This window comes from Schistocerca piceifrons, chromosome 11, assembly GCF_021461385.2.
Source record: "Schistocerca piceifrons isolate TAMUIC-IGC-003096 chromosome 11, iqSchPice1.1, whole genome shotgun sequence".
NCBI lineage: Eukaryota > Metazoa > Arthropoda > Insecta > Orthoptera > Acrididae > Schistocerca > Schistocerca piceifrons.
Window position 1 is genome coordinate 64373124 of NC_060148.1, and position 13713 is coordinate 64386836.

General features: G+C 41.2%; 1 protein-coding gene across 1 annotated transcript in view; it reads left to right on the forward strand.

The window, feature by feature from the left end:
- Positions 1 to 13713, forward strand: part of LOC124719697 (exosome component 10) — a 152367-nt gene that overhangs the window by 38658 nt on the left and 99996 nt on the right. Inside the window, exon 4 of the mRNA XM_047244904.1 lies at positions 8208 to 8321. Within this exon, the coding sequence (XP_047100860.1) occupies positions 8208 to 8321 (114 nt within the window). The remainder of the gene's footprint in view (positions 1 to 8207; positions 8322 to 13713) is intronic.

A 13713-nucleotide genomic window follows, 5' to 3' on the forward strand; every position in this document is an offset into this window, starting at 1 on the left:
GCAAATAATTATTTGACTTTGGTTTATTAGGAGAATTTTAGGAAAGTGTGGTTCATTTGTAAAGGATACTGCATACAGAGCGCTAGTGCAATCTCTTCATGAGTACTGCTAGAGTCTTTGGGACCTGTACGAGGTCGGATCAAGGAAGACATTGAAGCGATTCAAAGGTGACTCACTAGATTTGTTATCGGTAGGTTCAAACAACATGCAAGTGTTACAGGGATGCTTCAGGAATTCAGATGGGGCCTGTGACGTCGGTGGCATAAGTTATTCGTTATATACAAAAAAAAAATTACTAATATATATATATATATATATATATATATATATATATATATATATATATATATATATAATATGCTTATTTCTCTCAGGGATATTGTCTTTTCTTATCACTTTTACTTACGCGCATAAGTAAATATGAAACGGGTTCTTGAAGGGCCTCAGTTATTCATGTACCAACTTTAGATTTTGAACATGATGACTAAAATATAGTTGCCGTTAACTGAATTGAATGTAATTTTGTTAATTTCTGTTTAATGACTGCAAAGCAAGGCTTGAGAGAATTTCGATTGTTGCCGTGGAGCAGTCAAGATAAAAGTTATTGAACTCGTGGAATCTTTGTAGTTTAAAAACATGAACTTCAACGTAAATTAATTATCTGTTGCAATTTTAAAAAGGTTCTTATAACGAAATCTTTCGCATTTACAGTTACTGTTAACACTGAAAAATAAAGTAATACTTCGGCGCGTAATGGCCGACCAGAGGCTGCATCGGAAGATGAGCTTCTCGCAGCGCAAATTACTGAAAAAATGCTTATTAAAAATAATTAGCCACTGTGAGCATTTGAGGTGACAACTATTACAAAGAAATTCATTTTGTAATAATAATAACAAGTTTATTTTAGCAATAAATACGAATAAATTACATGAAATATGTGTAGCCGCTGAATGGCTGCCTTCCGTATAGCGAAACAAAACAGTGTGTGTACCACAAAATACGTCCTTCCTCCTCGGCCGTACAATCACGTCTCTTTCAATCGTTTTTTATTTTCATAGGCATTAAGTAAAGATGCTATCGCTGCATATCAGTTGTTTCAAGAACATTAACTATATCTTTTACACTAATTATATTCATAAAATACGTAAACTACGATTTACAACCACTAAAAATGTCAGTATTTATGTGATGTACCGTCACAGGCCCCTGGTGGGAAGTTGACATTCTTTTTGCGAAACATTAAGAAAATTTAGAGAACCAGCATTTATAGCCAGCTGCAGAATGATTCTACTGCTGGCAGTGTACATTTCGAGTAAGAACTGCGAAGATAAAATAAGAGAAATTAGGGCTCGTACGGAAGCATATAGGCAACTGTTTTTTCCTTTGCTCTATTTGTGTGTGGAACAGGAAGGGAAGTGGCTTGTAGTGGTATGGGGTACCCTCTGGAAGTACCACACGGTGGCTTGCAGAGTATGTATTTAGATGTAGATCTAATCTTCAGCATTCATCTGTCACAGAAAATTCACTTCTGTACAAGGCTACACTCCATACAGATTCCTAACAGTTTAATTTGTATTAGATATTTGCAGATCCTCTTTTTCAGTAATACTTTCCTAGCTACAGGCACTCTACATTTTATATCTTCTCTGTTTTGGTCGTCAACTGTTGTTTTGATTCCCAAACAGCAAAAATTATCTATCTGTAGTGACTCATTCCCTAATTTAATTCTTTCAGCACCTCCCAATTAAAATTGACTAGATTCCATTACCACTATTCCACTTCTTTTATATTCATCTTATAGTCCCTTTTTGAGGCAGTATTCACTCCTTCGAACTATTTTTCCAAATGCTTTGCTACATGTGACAGAACTGAAATGTCATTGGCAAGCCTCAAAGTTTTCATTTCTTCTCCCTAAACTTTTATTCTGTTTCCAAATTTCTCATTGGTTTTCTCCACAGCTTCCTCAATGTTCAGACTGAAAAACATCAAGGATTAGCTACAACACTGTCTCACTCCCTTCTCCATCAATAGTTCCTTTGCATATCCTTTGACTCTTATGACTGTATTCTGGGTTGTATGCAAGCTGTTGGTGATCTTTTCATTTTTTGTGCTACTACTATTATAACAACTCACATGGAGTATGTCTTCTTTCTGTCTCCAATACTAAGTCACTTATGACTTGAAAATATGTGATAAGAGTTTTCCATCAAATGTTTTCTTCAAATAGGTGGATTTGGACTATGGAATAATTGAAGGCAGCCACCCACTGCGTAGCCAAAGCGTACAGTGGTAGGCAGGCAGATAAAGGAAACGGGTCTTGTTGCATAACATCTGGACAATATTTTCCACTCTTGGATTTGGCCACTTTTTGCTTTTTTCATCTCCAGTGATGATATTTCTGCTTGAGAAATTCCCACTTACACCATTGTTCTGTGTTCACATGAAACTGCAAGATTTTACATCTACCTCCGTACTCTGCAAACCATCACAAAGTGCGTGGCAGATGCTACATCGCGTGGTACCAGTTGTTGGAATTTTTTACTGTTCCAGTCACATATGGAGTGCGGAAAGAATAGGTGTTTGACTGCCTCTGAGCATGCTGTAATTATTCTAATCCTGTCCTCATGATCCCTATGTGAGCGATACGTAAGGTGTTGTTATATATTTGTAGACTCATTATTTAAAGCCGGTTCTTGAAACATTGTTAGTAGATGTCCTTGGCATAGTGTACTTCCATCTTCAGGAGTCTGCCTTCTCAGTTTTTTCAGTATCTCTGTGTCACTTTCCCACTGGTCAAACTAAAACCTGTGACCATTCGTGCTGCCCTTATCTGTATATGGTCATTACCACATGTTTATCCTACTTGGTATGGGTCCCACACACTTGAGAAAAATTCTAGAATGGGTCACACGAGTTATTTATAAGCAATCTCCTTTGTAGACTGATTGCACTTACCCACTATTCAACCAATAAACCAAAATCTACCATCTACTTTATCCACAACTGATCCAAAATAATCTTTCTATTAACTATCCCTGCAAAGTGTTACACCCAGGTATATGTATTATTTGGCCAGTTCCAACTGAGACTCGTTGAAATTATAGTCATAGGACACTATTTTTCGTTTTGTGAGGTGCACAATTTTACATTTCTGAACATTCAACAACATTCTGCTATGCCACTGTGGAAAAATCTATGAAAAGATCCTGGAGAAGAGAATAAGAAGCAGTATTGAAAGTAGACTGCAAGAGGAGCAGTATGGTTTCAGACCGGGAAGATCAACAACGGACCTCATATTTGCGGTAAGGCAACTGCAGGAAAGGCACTATGAGTACGGGAAGGACTTAATCATGGCCTTTTTAGATATTGAGAAGGTGTATGACAGTATCTATAGGGACAAGCTCTGGGATGTGCTGAACGCAAAAGGGATAGATGAAGAGATAACACGAAAAGTCAGAAAAATGTATGAGGGAAGTGAGAGTTGTGTGAAAGTGGGGAGGGAACGTACTGCATGGTTCAAGCTGGAAAATGGGCTGCGACAGGGAAGTGCACTTTCGCCTTTATTGCTTATTATTGTTATGGATGAAATCCTACAGCAAGTATCAGATGCAATTGGAGATCATAAAATGAAAGCAGTGCTTTTTGCTGATGACCTGATGTTATGGGGAAATTGCGAGAAGGAGGTGCAAGAGCAGGTAGATGTATGGGAGGCAACGGCAGCACAATATGGAATGCATTTCTCTGCAAAGAAAAGTGAAATAATTGTCACAACAAGGAAGAAGAATAGGCCAAATGTGGATATAACTTGTGGAGGGGAAAAACTACAAGTGGTAGAGAACTTCAAGTACCTGGGAAGCATGATTGAAAGTAAGGGGGGAAACGCAATGGAAATAAATGAAAGGTGCAGAAAAGCAGGGCAGTTCTTCAAATGCATTAGGGGGCTTATTTGGAGCAAGGAGGTGCAACAGAAATCCAAGGGAATCATATACTGAACCTACTTTGTCCCCATATTGGCATACGGAAGTGAGACATGGGTAATGCACAAAAGCGACAAAAGTAGAATACAAGCTAGTGAAATGAAGTTCCAGAGGAGCAGGTTGAGTGTAACAAGACGAGACAGATTGCGAAATGTGTATGTGAGGGAAAGACTAAAGGAGGAACCAGTACAGGACAGGATAGAAAAATCAAGACTGCAGTGGTATGGACACATGAAGAGAATGGATGAGGGAAGAATTCCAAAGAGGATGTTTGATCTGCAACTGGAGGGGAAGAGGCCCAGGGGAAGACCAAGAGATAGATGGGTGAAGGGAGTGAAGGAATGTGTGACGAGAAGAGGAGAGAACTGGACGAAGGTGGAAGAGGGGGAATGGTGGAAAGACAGAACACGATGGAGAGGCTTGTGTTCCCGACAGACACAGCCAGTGGCTGGAAACTGTCCAAGATGATGATGATGATGATGAACATTCAAAGCAAGTTGCCAATCTCTGCACCACTTTGAAATCAAGATGTGACTGAATATTTATAGATAACTGCATCATCTACAAAAAGTCTGAGCTTACTATCAAAATTGTCAGCAAGATTATTAATATATAGCATGAATAGCAAAGGGTTTCAACAAACTTCCCTGCGGCACACCAGAAGTTACTTTTACATCCTATGATGACTCTCCATCCAAGGTAACATGCTGCATCGTCCCTACTGTTAAGTCCTCAGTCCAGTCACAAATTTTGTGTGATACATCATACGATCATACTTTTGACAATAAGTGTAGATGTGCTCTGAGTCAAATGCTTTTAGGAAATCAAGAAATACCTCATTGCTTTGATCCAAAGCTTTCAGTATGGCTTCTGAGAAAAGTGGAAGTTGGGTTTTACACGATTGATGTTTTTGCAGTCTATGCTGGTTGGCATGGAAATTCCTGTAAATGATTCAAAATTTGGAGGGGAAACCAGCAGGATACTACCCACTAAAACGTGCTCTATTCAGACTGACCAAAGGGTTTTACTGTCTCTTTCTCATATATTTTTGATTGCAGATTTGAAGACTTCAAAACAAGAAGCGGCTAACTATTAAGAAAATCAAATTTGGCTCTTTGTTATCACTGAAGTGTAAAATGCCGTTCATGTCATGTTGGTGGTGTATTAATATTATAATTTCAACAGACTTACGTTATGCGCAGTTGTGGTAATGAATGTGTCATCATTTCCTTGAACATAATAAGTTGTAGGAAAATGAAATACCTCAACTTATTGTTAAGAATTATAAAGTAGCAACTCTTTCATGGCTCGATGTTTGTCTTCTTTGGCCGTTGTTCAGCCGAGCTGTCTGTTCCATTCTTACGCACAATATCATGATCAGTGGCCCAGTGATCTATGTAGGTTACGTTAGCTGTGTTATTATGTGTATTCACTGCCCAGACTCCTCAACTAAATGGATCATTGCCGTGTGCCGTCTCTGCGTCATCACTGTTGGTTCGGTCGATAGTAGGTAACAGCCAGGTTGCGCAGGGGCTGCTTCTCATGTATTTTGCAATTCAGAATACAGCCGAGTGAGAATTTAGATTAGAACTAAAAATGTGAAATTTATGACCTGTTTTGTTATTCTTCTGCAGTGAAAACATTTACATATGGGGAGTACTGTAAAAATGTGTAAAAATGAAAAAATAAAAAAAATTCAGAGTGCAGTATTGAAAGAACTTCCCTGTCATCTCAATTCTTTCTCAAGTCATACAAAAAGCCCATTTTCAGCTGCCCACACATACATCTTTTCGTCATCTAGGGGCCACATCACCTGAGCCGTACCTCTAAGGAGGAATCTGTGTGTGTGTGTGTGTGTGTGTGTGTGTGTGTGTGTGTGTGAGAGAGAGAGAGAGGGAGAGAGAGAGAATTTAACACTTGCCTAACCTAATTTTAAGAATAAAGAAACACAATTGTGGATTTCTTTTTGAAAGGCATCACATTTCAAATTCAAGAAGTAACTTGAAATAAGTACAGCTGTGAGGTTGCGTGTGCGAATGTGTGTACTCACACTAGAAAAACAGCAAGAGCTCTAAAGTCGAGTGTTGATGGTTTTCTTCTGTGTGTTTGTGTGTGCTACATGCCAGTCGTCCATGGGTATGTGGTAGTCTTTCTCTTATATCTTTCCTAACATTAGTAAACTGATAGATGTAAAAGTGTGTGGTGTCAATATCGAAAAATAAAAAGAGAACTTTTCCAAAGAATTTGTTATTGTTGTTCTGGTCTTCAGTCTCGAGACTGGTTTGATGCAGCTCTCCATGCTACTCTATCCTGTACAAGCTTCTTCATCTCCCAGTACGTACTGCAGCCTACATCCTTCTGAATCTGCTTAGTGTATTCATCTCTTGGTCTCCCTCTACGACTTTTACCCTCCACGCTGCCCTCCAATACTAAATTGGTGATCCCTTGATGCCTCAGAACATGTCCTACCAACCTTCTTCTAGTCAAGTTGTGCCACAAACTCCTCTTCTCCCCAATTCTGTTCAATACCTCCTCATTAGTTATCTGATCTACCCATCTAATCTTCTGCATTCTTCTGTAGCACCACATTTCGGAAGCTTCTTACCTCCGGAATATTTTGCCCAAGAGGATGCCATCATCATTTAACCATACAGTAAAGCTGCATGCCCTCGGGAAAAATTACGGCTGTAGTTTCCCCTTGCTTTCAGCCATTCGCAGTACCGGCACAGCAAGGCCGTTTTGGTTAGTGTTACAAGGCCAGATCAGTCAATCATCCAGACTGTTGCCCCTGCAGCTACTGAAAAGGCTGCTGCCCCTCTTCAGGAACCACATGTTTGTCTGGTCTCTCAACAGATACCCCTCCACTGTGGTTGCACATACGATACGGCTATCTGTATCACTGAGGCACGCAAGCCTCCCCACCAACGGCAAGGTCCGTAGTTCATGGTTAAAGTTAAATAAATGTGCACAGACTAAAGACATACTATGCTGCATTATGTAGACACAGTGGCCACCTTGTGAATCAAAAGGTAAGAAAAGTGGGATGTTCCCTGCTGTACTTCATGAATGATCGGAGGGAATTTGTTCTAAAATTACTGACATGCTTATCTGGAATATCTCTCTCCTGTTGATGTATTCTTTCTTGCTTTCGTGGACTTCATCTTCTGTGCAGTTTGGCCTGTGCAGGAAATGGAGATCGTGCTTATCTATTTTCAATGAGCTTCTAAATAACAGAAGTCACTCTCTGAAGATCGAGAATGAGATTTTCACTCCGCAGTGGAGTTTGCGCTGTTATGAAACTTCCTGACAGATTAAAACTGTGTGCCGGACCAAGACTCAAACTCGAGACCTTTGCCATTCGCGGGCAAGTGCTCTACGATCTGAGCTACCCAAGCACGACTCACACCCCGACCTCACAGCTTTACCTCTGCCAGTACCTCGTCTCCTACCTTCCAAACTTTACAGAAGCTCTCATTCTGGATATTACAACCCACTACGTACTGCTCTCATAGGGATTATGAGGATGAGATTAGCATAGTTAGTCCATGTACAGAGGCATTCATTCAATCAATCAATCTTGCCATTCTCTATATTCAAATGGAATGGGAAGAAACGCTGGTTAATAACTGGCACAATGGGCTGTACCCTTTGCCATGCACTTCATGGCGCTTTGCAGAGCATGGACGTAGTTGTAAATGCAGATATCTCCACCGCCCTGTTGTCATATGGGCCAGTTGGGAACTTGGGACCGACTGACTGCCACGTTATCCTGTGCCGGTGACACCATCACGATATGTTGTGGGGAGATGTAGGGTCAACACACTGCTCTCCCAGCCGTCGTCGGCAATGCAGATCTCGGACCTTCTCCTGCGAATAGCTCCTCAGTCGGCACGACGAGGTGGAGAGTATCCCATTCCAGTCCATGGCAGTTCCAGGAATTGAACCTGTGTCCTTCACGCAGCCACCAAACGTCTGACCATTCAGACCAGTAGAGAAATTGACAAATACATAATCCCAACTGGAAGATGCGATCGGCGACTGGCGGCAACTAGTCCGCTACTCACGGGTCACATCTGCTGGCGGGTCTCGCCTGTGCAGCTTCTAATGTATGTCTAGCTTTCTATCACAATACGTTTTATACTGTGAATATTCTTAGAAATGCACGTGTTAAATAAGAGTAGTTAACTGTGTGGAGATGCAATTGAGAGAGGCTGCTCCTTGTTGTGACAGGGGCTGAACTTGGACGAGCTGGCGGGCATCCGCCGCAACCCGGAGCCCGTGCTGCTGGAGGCGGCCATCACGCGGCCGGTCAGCGCGCCCTGGAACAGCACCGCCGCCACTGAGGTGAGTACGAGCTGTGCGTGCGCTCGAGCTAAGTGTGTGTAACACTGTGGGAGGGTCTGCTGCAGAAAGGAGCCGGTCGTTCTATCCGAGTCGCGGCTCCAGTCGTTAATAGTCTCATTGCTCTACGTGTGAGGCTGTCCGTCTTGTTAGTTTATTGCGAGACAGAGCTAGGTCTCATAGTTACATCTCTATTGCACGAACTGATGGATTTTGTTTATTTACAACACTGTCGTGCAAAAGCGTTATCAACAGCAGTGTGTTTTTTCCAACAGTGTGTTGTGTTTTCAGTTCTGGTAAATGTAACAGCGCATAATAGTTACGGCTTTCGTTGCTTCTTGTTTACAAGTCATCTGAGGGCACCTGTGTCAGGTTCTTCAAACAGTGTTTATTTGATGTTGGTTCCGATGTTTTGCAAGCACGAGTGGTTGGTGTAGTGTCATATGCCGACATTTCGCAGCCTCTATTTATGACGAGGAAAGATGATTGTGACCAAATAGTAAAGTAGTATTAGGTAGAGAATAAGTCACGAAACACATACTGTGTGCCGTCATTTTGTTTAACGTTTGTACAGAGTTGAACGGAGAGGTGTGGTTTTCGATTAATTGGCAAGACTTGACAGCGATTAAATATCTTCTCCAGTTGTGGGCAGGGACTATTGTGTTTTGACATCACAGCTTGTCCGTGTCTCGACTGTTGAGGAGCGGGCATACGCTGCGAGAATGAAAACAGCACTGAACAAAGGAAGTTCTAAAATGAAATGCCATCTTTCAAGACAAACTTTCTGTTTACCTTATATTGTTTCAGCTCCAAGGTACAAATTAATTCTGATATGTACACGTATTGCAACAAATGCAAGACAGTCAGTGATGAAATGTTGACATCATTTTGTAATTACAGTAGATATCATTTTTCCTACCACCAATAATAGCTGCAAAGGAGAAGAGTTCAAGTCTTTCCAGGTCTACACGTGGTTTTACAGAGATACTGCTTTGCAAGACCTTCCACATTAGGAAGGTAATTAATAGCGACAGAGTTACATCCGAGATAAATTAACATGCGATACATCGATGTTCTAACTCAGCTTCTAAAACATAAGAATAGGGTCACAAACATTTCACTGGCATTGTTAAAGCGTCACCCTCTGTTGCCGGTGGCAGACTGGAGTCAAACTTGCGGCCACAGATTATATGCATCTGGCACAAAAATGTCTGAGGACTTAGCCATTGTTGTTATGTTGTTACTATTACGGTTCTCCCCTTCTTACTACAGTGGTCATTTGCTGCAGTACGGGAATCCAGGAACTGCTCATCTTGAGGCTGCTGTTACATTTGCAGGTTTCTATGGCTTCCGTGGATAATGGGGTGTGTTAGCTCTTCTCCACAGCGAGAACTCCTCTGTCGGCAAATTTTATTATGTGGTCATTGTCACACAGTATGTGCTCTAGCATAACCAGTTTCTCTATCTGTTCCAACTTGCAATGCCTCTTGTGTTTGGTGATTCTGGTGTCATTCTGACGTAGATTTTTCCACATGTATGTGGTATATTCATGACATTGGAAAAGGGTCCCTTTTGTCCTTTGCTGATCTACGACCCTCTCTTATCTTCTTTGACAGTTTATAAATAGTCTTTATGCTCTGTTTATGCTGTATACAACCGGTTCTTCCCATCACCCTGGGAATGTATGGCAGGAACGCTGAAAGTATTTGATTTTGTGACACTCGTTATGTAACTGTTAGAGGACCCATTGCTAATCAGAACATTTTTCAAGTGTCACATCTGGTGTCAGGTGTTGCAGCTCATATAACACATTTTCTGTGTATGTTTGTTGTTGTTGTTGTTGTTGCTGTTGTTGTGGTTTTCAGTCCAGAGACTGGTTTGATGCAGCTCTCTGTGGTACTCTATCCTGTGCAAGCTTCTTCATCTCCCAGTACCTACTGTAACCTACATACTTCTGAATCTGCCTAGTGTATTAATCTCTTGGTTTCCCTCTACAATTTTTACCCTCCACGCTGCTCTCCAATGCTAAATTGATGATTATCCCTTGATGCATCAGTGAAACATAGGCGATAAATAGTTTGGACAAGAAGAGAATAGAAGCTTTCGAAATGTGGTGCTACAGAAGAATGCTGAAGATTAAATGGGTAGATCACATAACTAATGAGGAGGTATTGAATAGAATTGGGGAGAAGAGAGATTTGTGGCACAACTTGACTAGAAGAAGGGATCGGTTGGTAGGAGGGTAAAAATTATAGAGGGAGACCAAGAGATGAATACACTAAGCAGATTCAGAAGGATGTAGGTTGCAGTAGGTACTGGGAGGTGAAGAAGCTTGCACAGGATAGAGTAGCGTGGAGAGCTGCATCAAACCACTCTCTGGACTGAAGACCATAACAACAACAACAACAACAACAACAACATGATGCCTCAGAACATGTCCTACCAACTGATCCCTTCTTCTAGTCAAGTTGTGCCACAAACTCCTCCCCAATTCTATTCAATACCTCCTCATTAGTTATGTGATCTACCCATCTAATCTTCAGCATTCTTCTGTATCACCACAGTTCGAAAGCTTCTTGTCTAAACCATTTATTGTCCATGTTTCACTTCTATACATGGCTACACTCCATGCAAATACTTTCAGAAATGACTTCCTGACACTTAAATCTATACTCGATGTTAACAAATTTCTCTTCTTCAGGAATGCTTTCCTTGCCATTGCCAGTCTACATTTTACATCCTCTCTACTTCGACCATCATCAGTTATTTTGCTCTCCTTTACTACTTTAAGCGTCTCATTTCCTAATCTAATTCCCTCAGCATCACCCGACTTAATTCGACTGCATTCCATTATCCTCGTTTTGCATTTGTTGATGTTCATCTTATATCCTCCTTTCAAGACACTGTCCGTTCCGTTCAGCTGCTCTTCCAAGTCCTTTGCTTGTCTCTGACAGAATTACAATGTCATCGGCAAACCTCAAAAGTTTTTTTTGCTTCTGCATGGATTTTAATACCTACTCCAAATTCTTCTTTTGTTTCCTTTACTGCTTGCTCGATAACATCGGGGAGAGGCTACAACCCTGTCTCACTCCCTTCCCAATCACTGCTTCCATTTTATGCCCCTGACTCTTATAACTCAGGGTGTATATGACCCGGGACAACCGGGAGATCCAGGAAAAACCTGGGAATTTTTCACCCTTGAGAAAACTGGGATAAACCCGGGAATTTTTTAAAATTCCGGGAATTTTTCTTTGTTTTAGTTTTCAGTTGTATTTTTGTGATTTTGACTGGTAAGAACCAATACTCTAACAAAGGATATTACTGTATCCCGCTTTTGCAGAATAATGCTGCAGCAACAACACATGGAGAGAAAAAAAATGAAAATAAAACTTAAGTCGCAACGGAAATACGCCATATACAACAACAAAACACGGTGCTCATACAAGCGTCTGCCAACAGCACAGTGTGTCAAAGGCTTTAGGAAGAATATGCAGTGCTTCCTAACAACAAATTGCCTCCGATGAGCGTGACGTGACAGCTGTTTACATTAGATTCGTTTGAGCAGTTGCGGGCGGGCTCTTGTGCTTGCGCAGTAGAGTCGTATATGAGTAGTACCTTCTTCCGCTTCTGACTATGGATGTGTGGCTGGGTGCCACTATCTAGAATTGCCGTGGTTTGGAAATATCGTAGATCCGGGGCTGATGCACAGAGCAGTCTCAGTTGTAGTGGGGACGTGGGTAGTCTCCACGTGATTTGTTTTTATGTTTAGCAATTTTGCTGTTTCCTCTTCATTTATTGCTCTCACATTAAATGAAAACAGAATGGATTTTTGTGGCCGGGAGTTATCAAATGAATTAATCATAATTACGGAAGGCTAAAATATGTTATTAGTTTCAGGTTTTATTTCCACCTTTCTGACACTCAAGCATTAATCAACTTGCAGAACAATGAAGCTATTTTTGACGGTTTGCTAAAGAGATTTGGCTTTTATTAATCTTTTGCGCTGAGGCAGTTAATTTATTTGAAACGAAATGTTTAATTTCACACTGTTGATTAGTTTCAACTGTTCGCTGCATTTCAAGTGCACGTTTTCCAGCTTCTAGCTTGTATGGCATTATGCCATAATAAAGAACCAAACATGAGATAATACGGTTCTAGTACTCAAGAAAATTTACATCCGACTCTAGACATACGAATTATTATTCTGTATTTTAGTATGGTTCACGAAATTCCGATGCTCTTGAAGTATCCTCTGATGTCTTGTTTCTTTTATGACACAATGCAAGATCTTTTAATGTTTTACACGTACGAACATGCGGGCTTGCTGCGTAATCATACCTGTGCAAGGGCAGTGACACCTGTGTTATAACTTCAAGTTGAACAAATATTTTTCAAGGAAGACGCAATACATGAAAGTCACAGATCAAGTAAACAGAGTAAGACGTGTGTACACTTTAACAGTCAAATCATAACTTAGTCCGAGTCTAGTGGCCGCTGGCTGGCTGGCCGCTTTGGTGGCGCTGCTGCTGCTGCATGGCTGGCAGACAGCTCCGCATGTAGAGGACGTGCGTAACTGCGCGGCAGCACTTTGAAAGATCGCCGAGTCACAACAGACTGTTATCTGGCGCGCTCTGGCAAATGCTGAAACGAACCAATTTCTAACGGGTCACGGGAAAATATTGCAAATGGTGATTTGAAAAGCATTACTTTCAAAGTAAATTTCCTTTTACGCAAGATGAACTGTGTGTGAGAATGTACGAGGAATTTCTTAAATCACAGAGCGTTTGACTCTCATTTCAAAATCAACTCTTTGAGGACGACCATCTAGACGAATTTCGAGCCCAGAAAATCAGATATTTACGTCGTTATTAAAAATTTTACTGGCACATTTGTGTGATGTATCTTCAAGTGTAACACGCGCAAAAAAGATCACATTATATGTGGAAGCTTAGCTTCTCTTGCAGCTTATTTATCTTCGAGACCAATATTATACGAGGGCGGTTCAGAAAGTAACCTCCTATTGGTCACAGTGCGGGTTGTGGGGGGAGTAGCGACGCCATCTGTGCGTTCACGCACTCAACAGGTCCGTTGGCATCAAGCCGTGGTCAAGTGAACGTCGTACCTGCACTAGTTTAGTTTTTGTGGCAGTTTGAAATGTGTGCTGCAATAGAAAACCCCGCCAAATGTGAAGTTCGTGCTGTCATAAGGTTTTTTACAGCCAAAGGATATTCTGCAGCAGCTATTCATCGTGAGCTTTGTGCCGTGTACGGACCAAGAGTTATGAGTGAAGGAGTTGTCCGTGAATGGGTACATTTATTTAAAAGTGGACGAGAAAATGTTCATGATGAAGAGAGGAGTGGTAGACCATCACTGGTGACTGACGAACTCGTTCAGA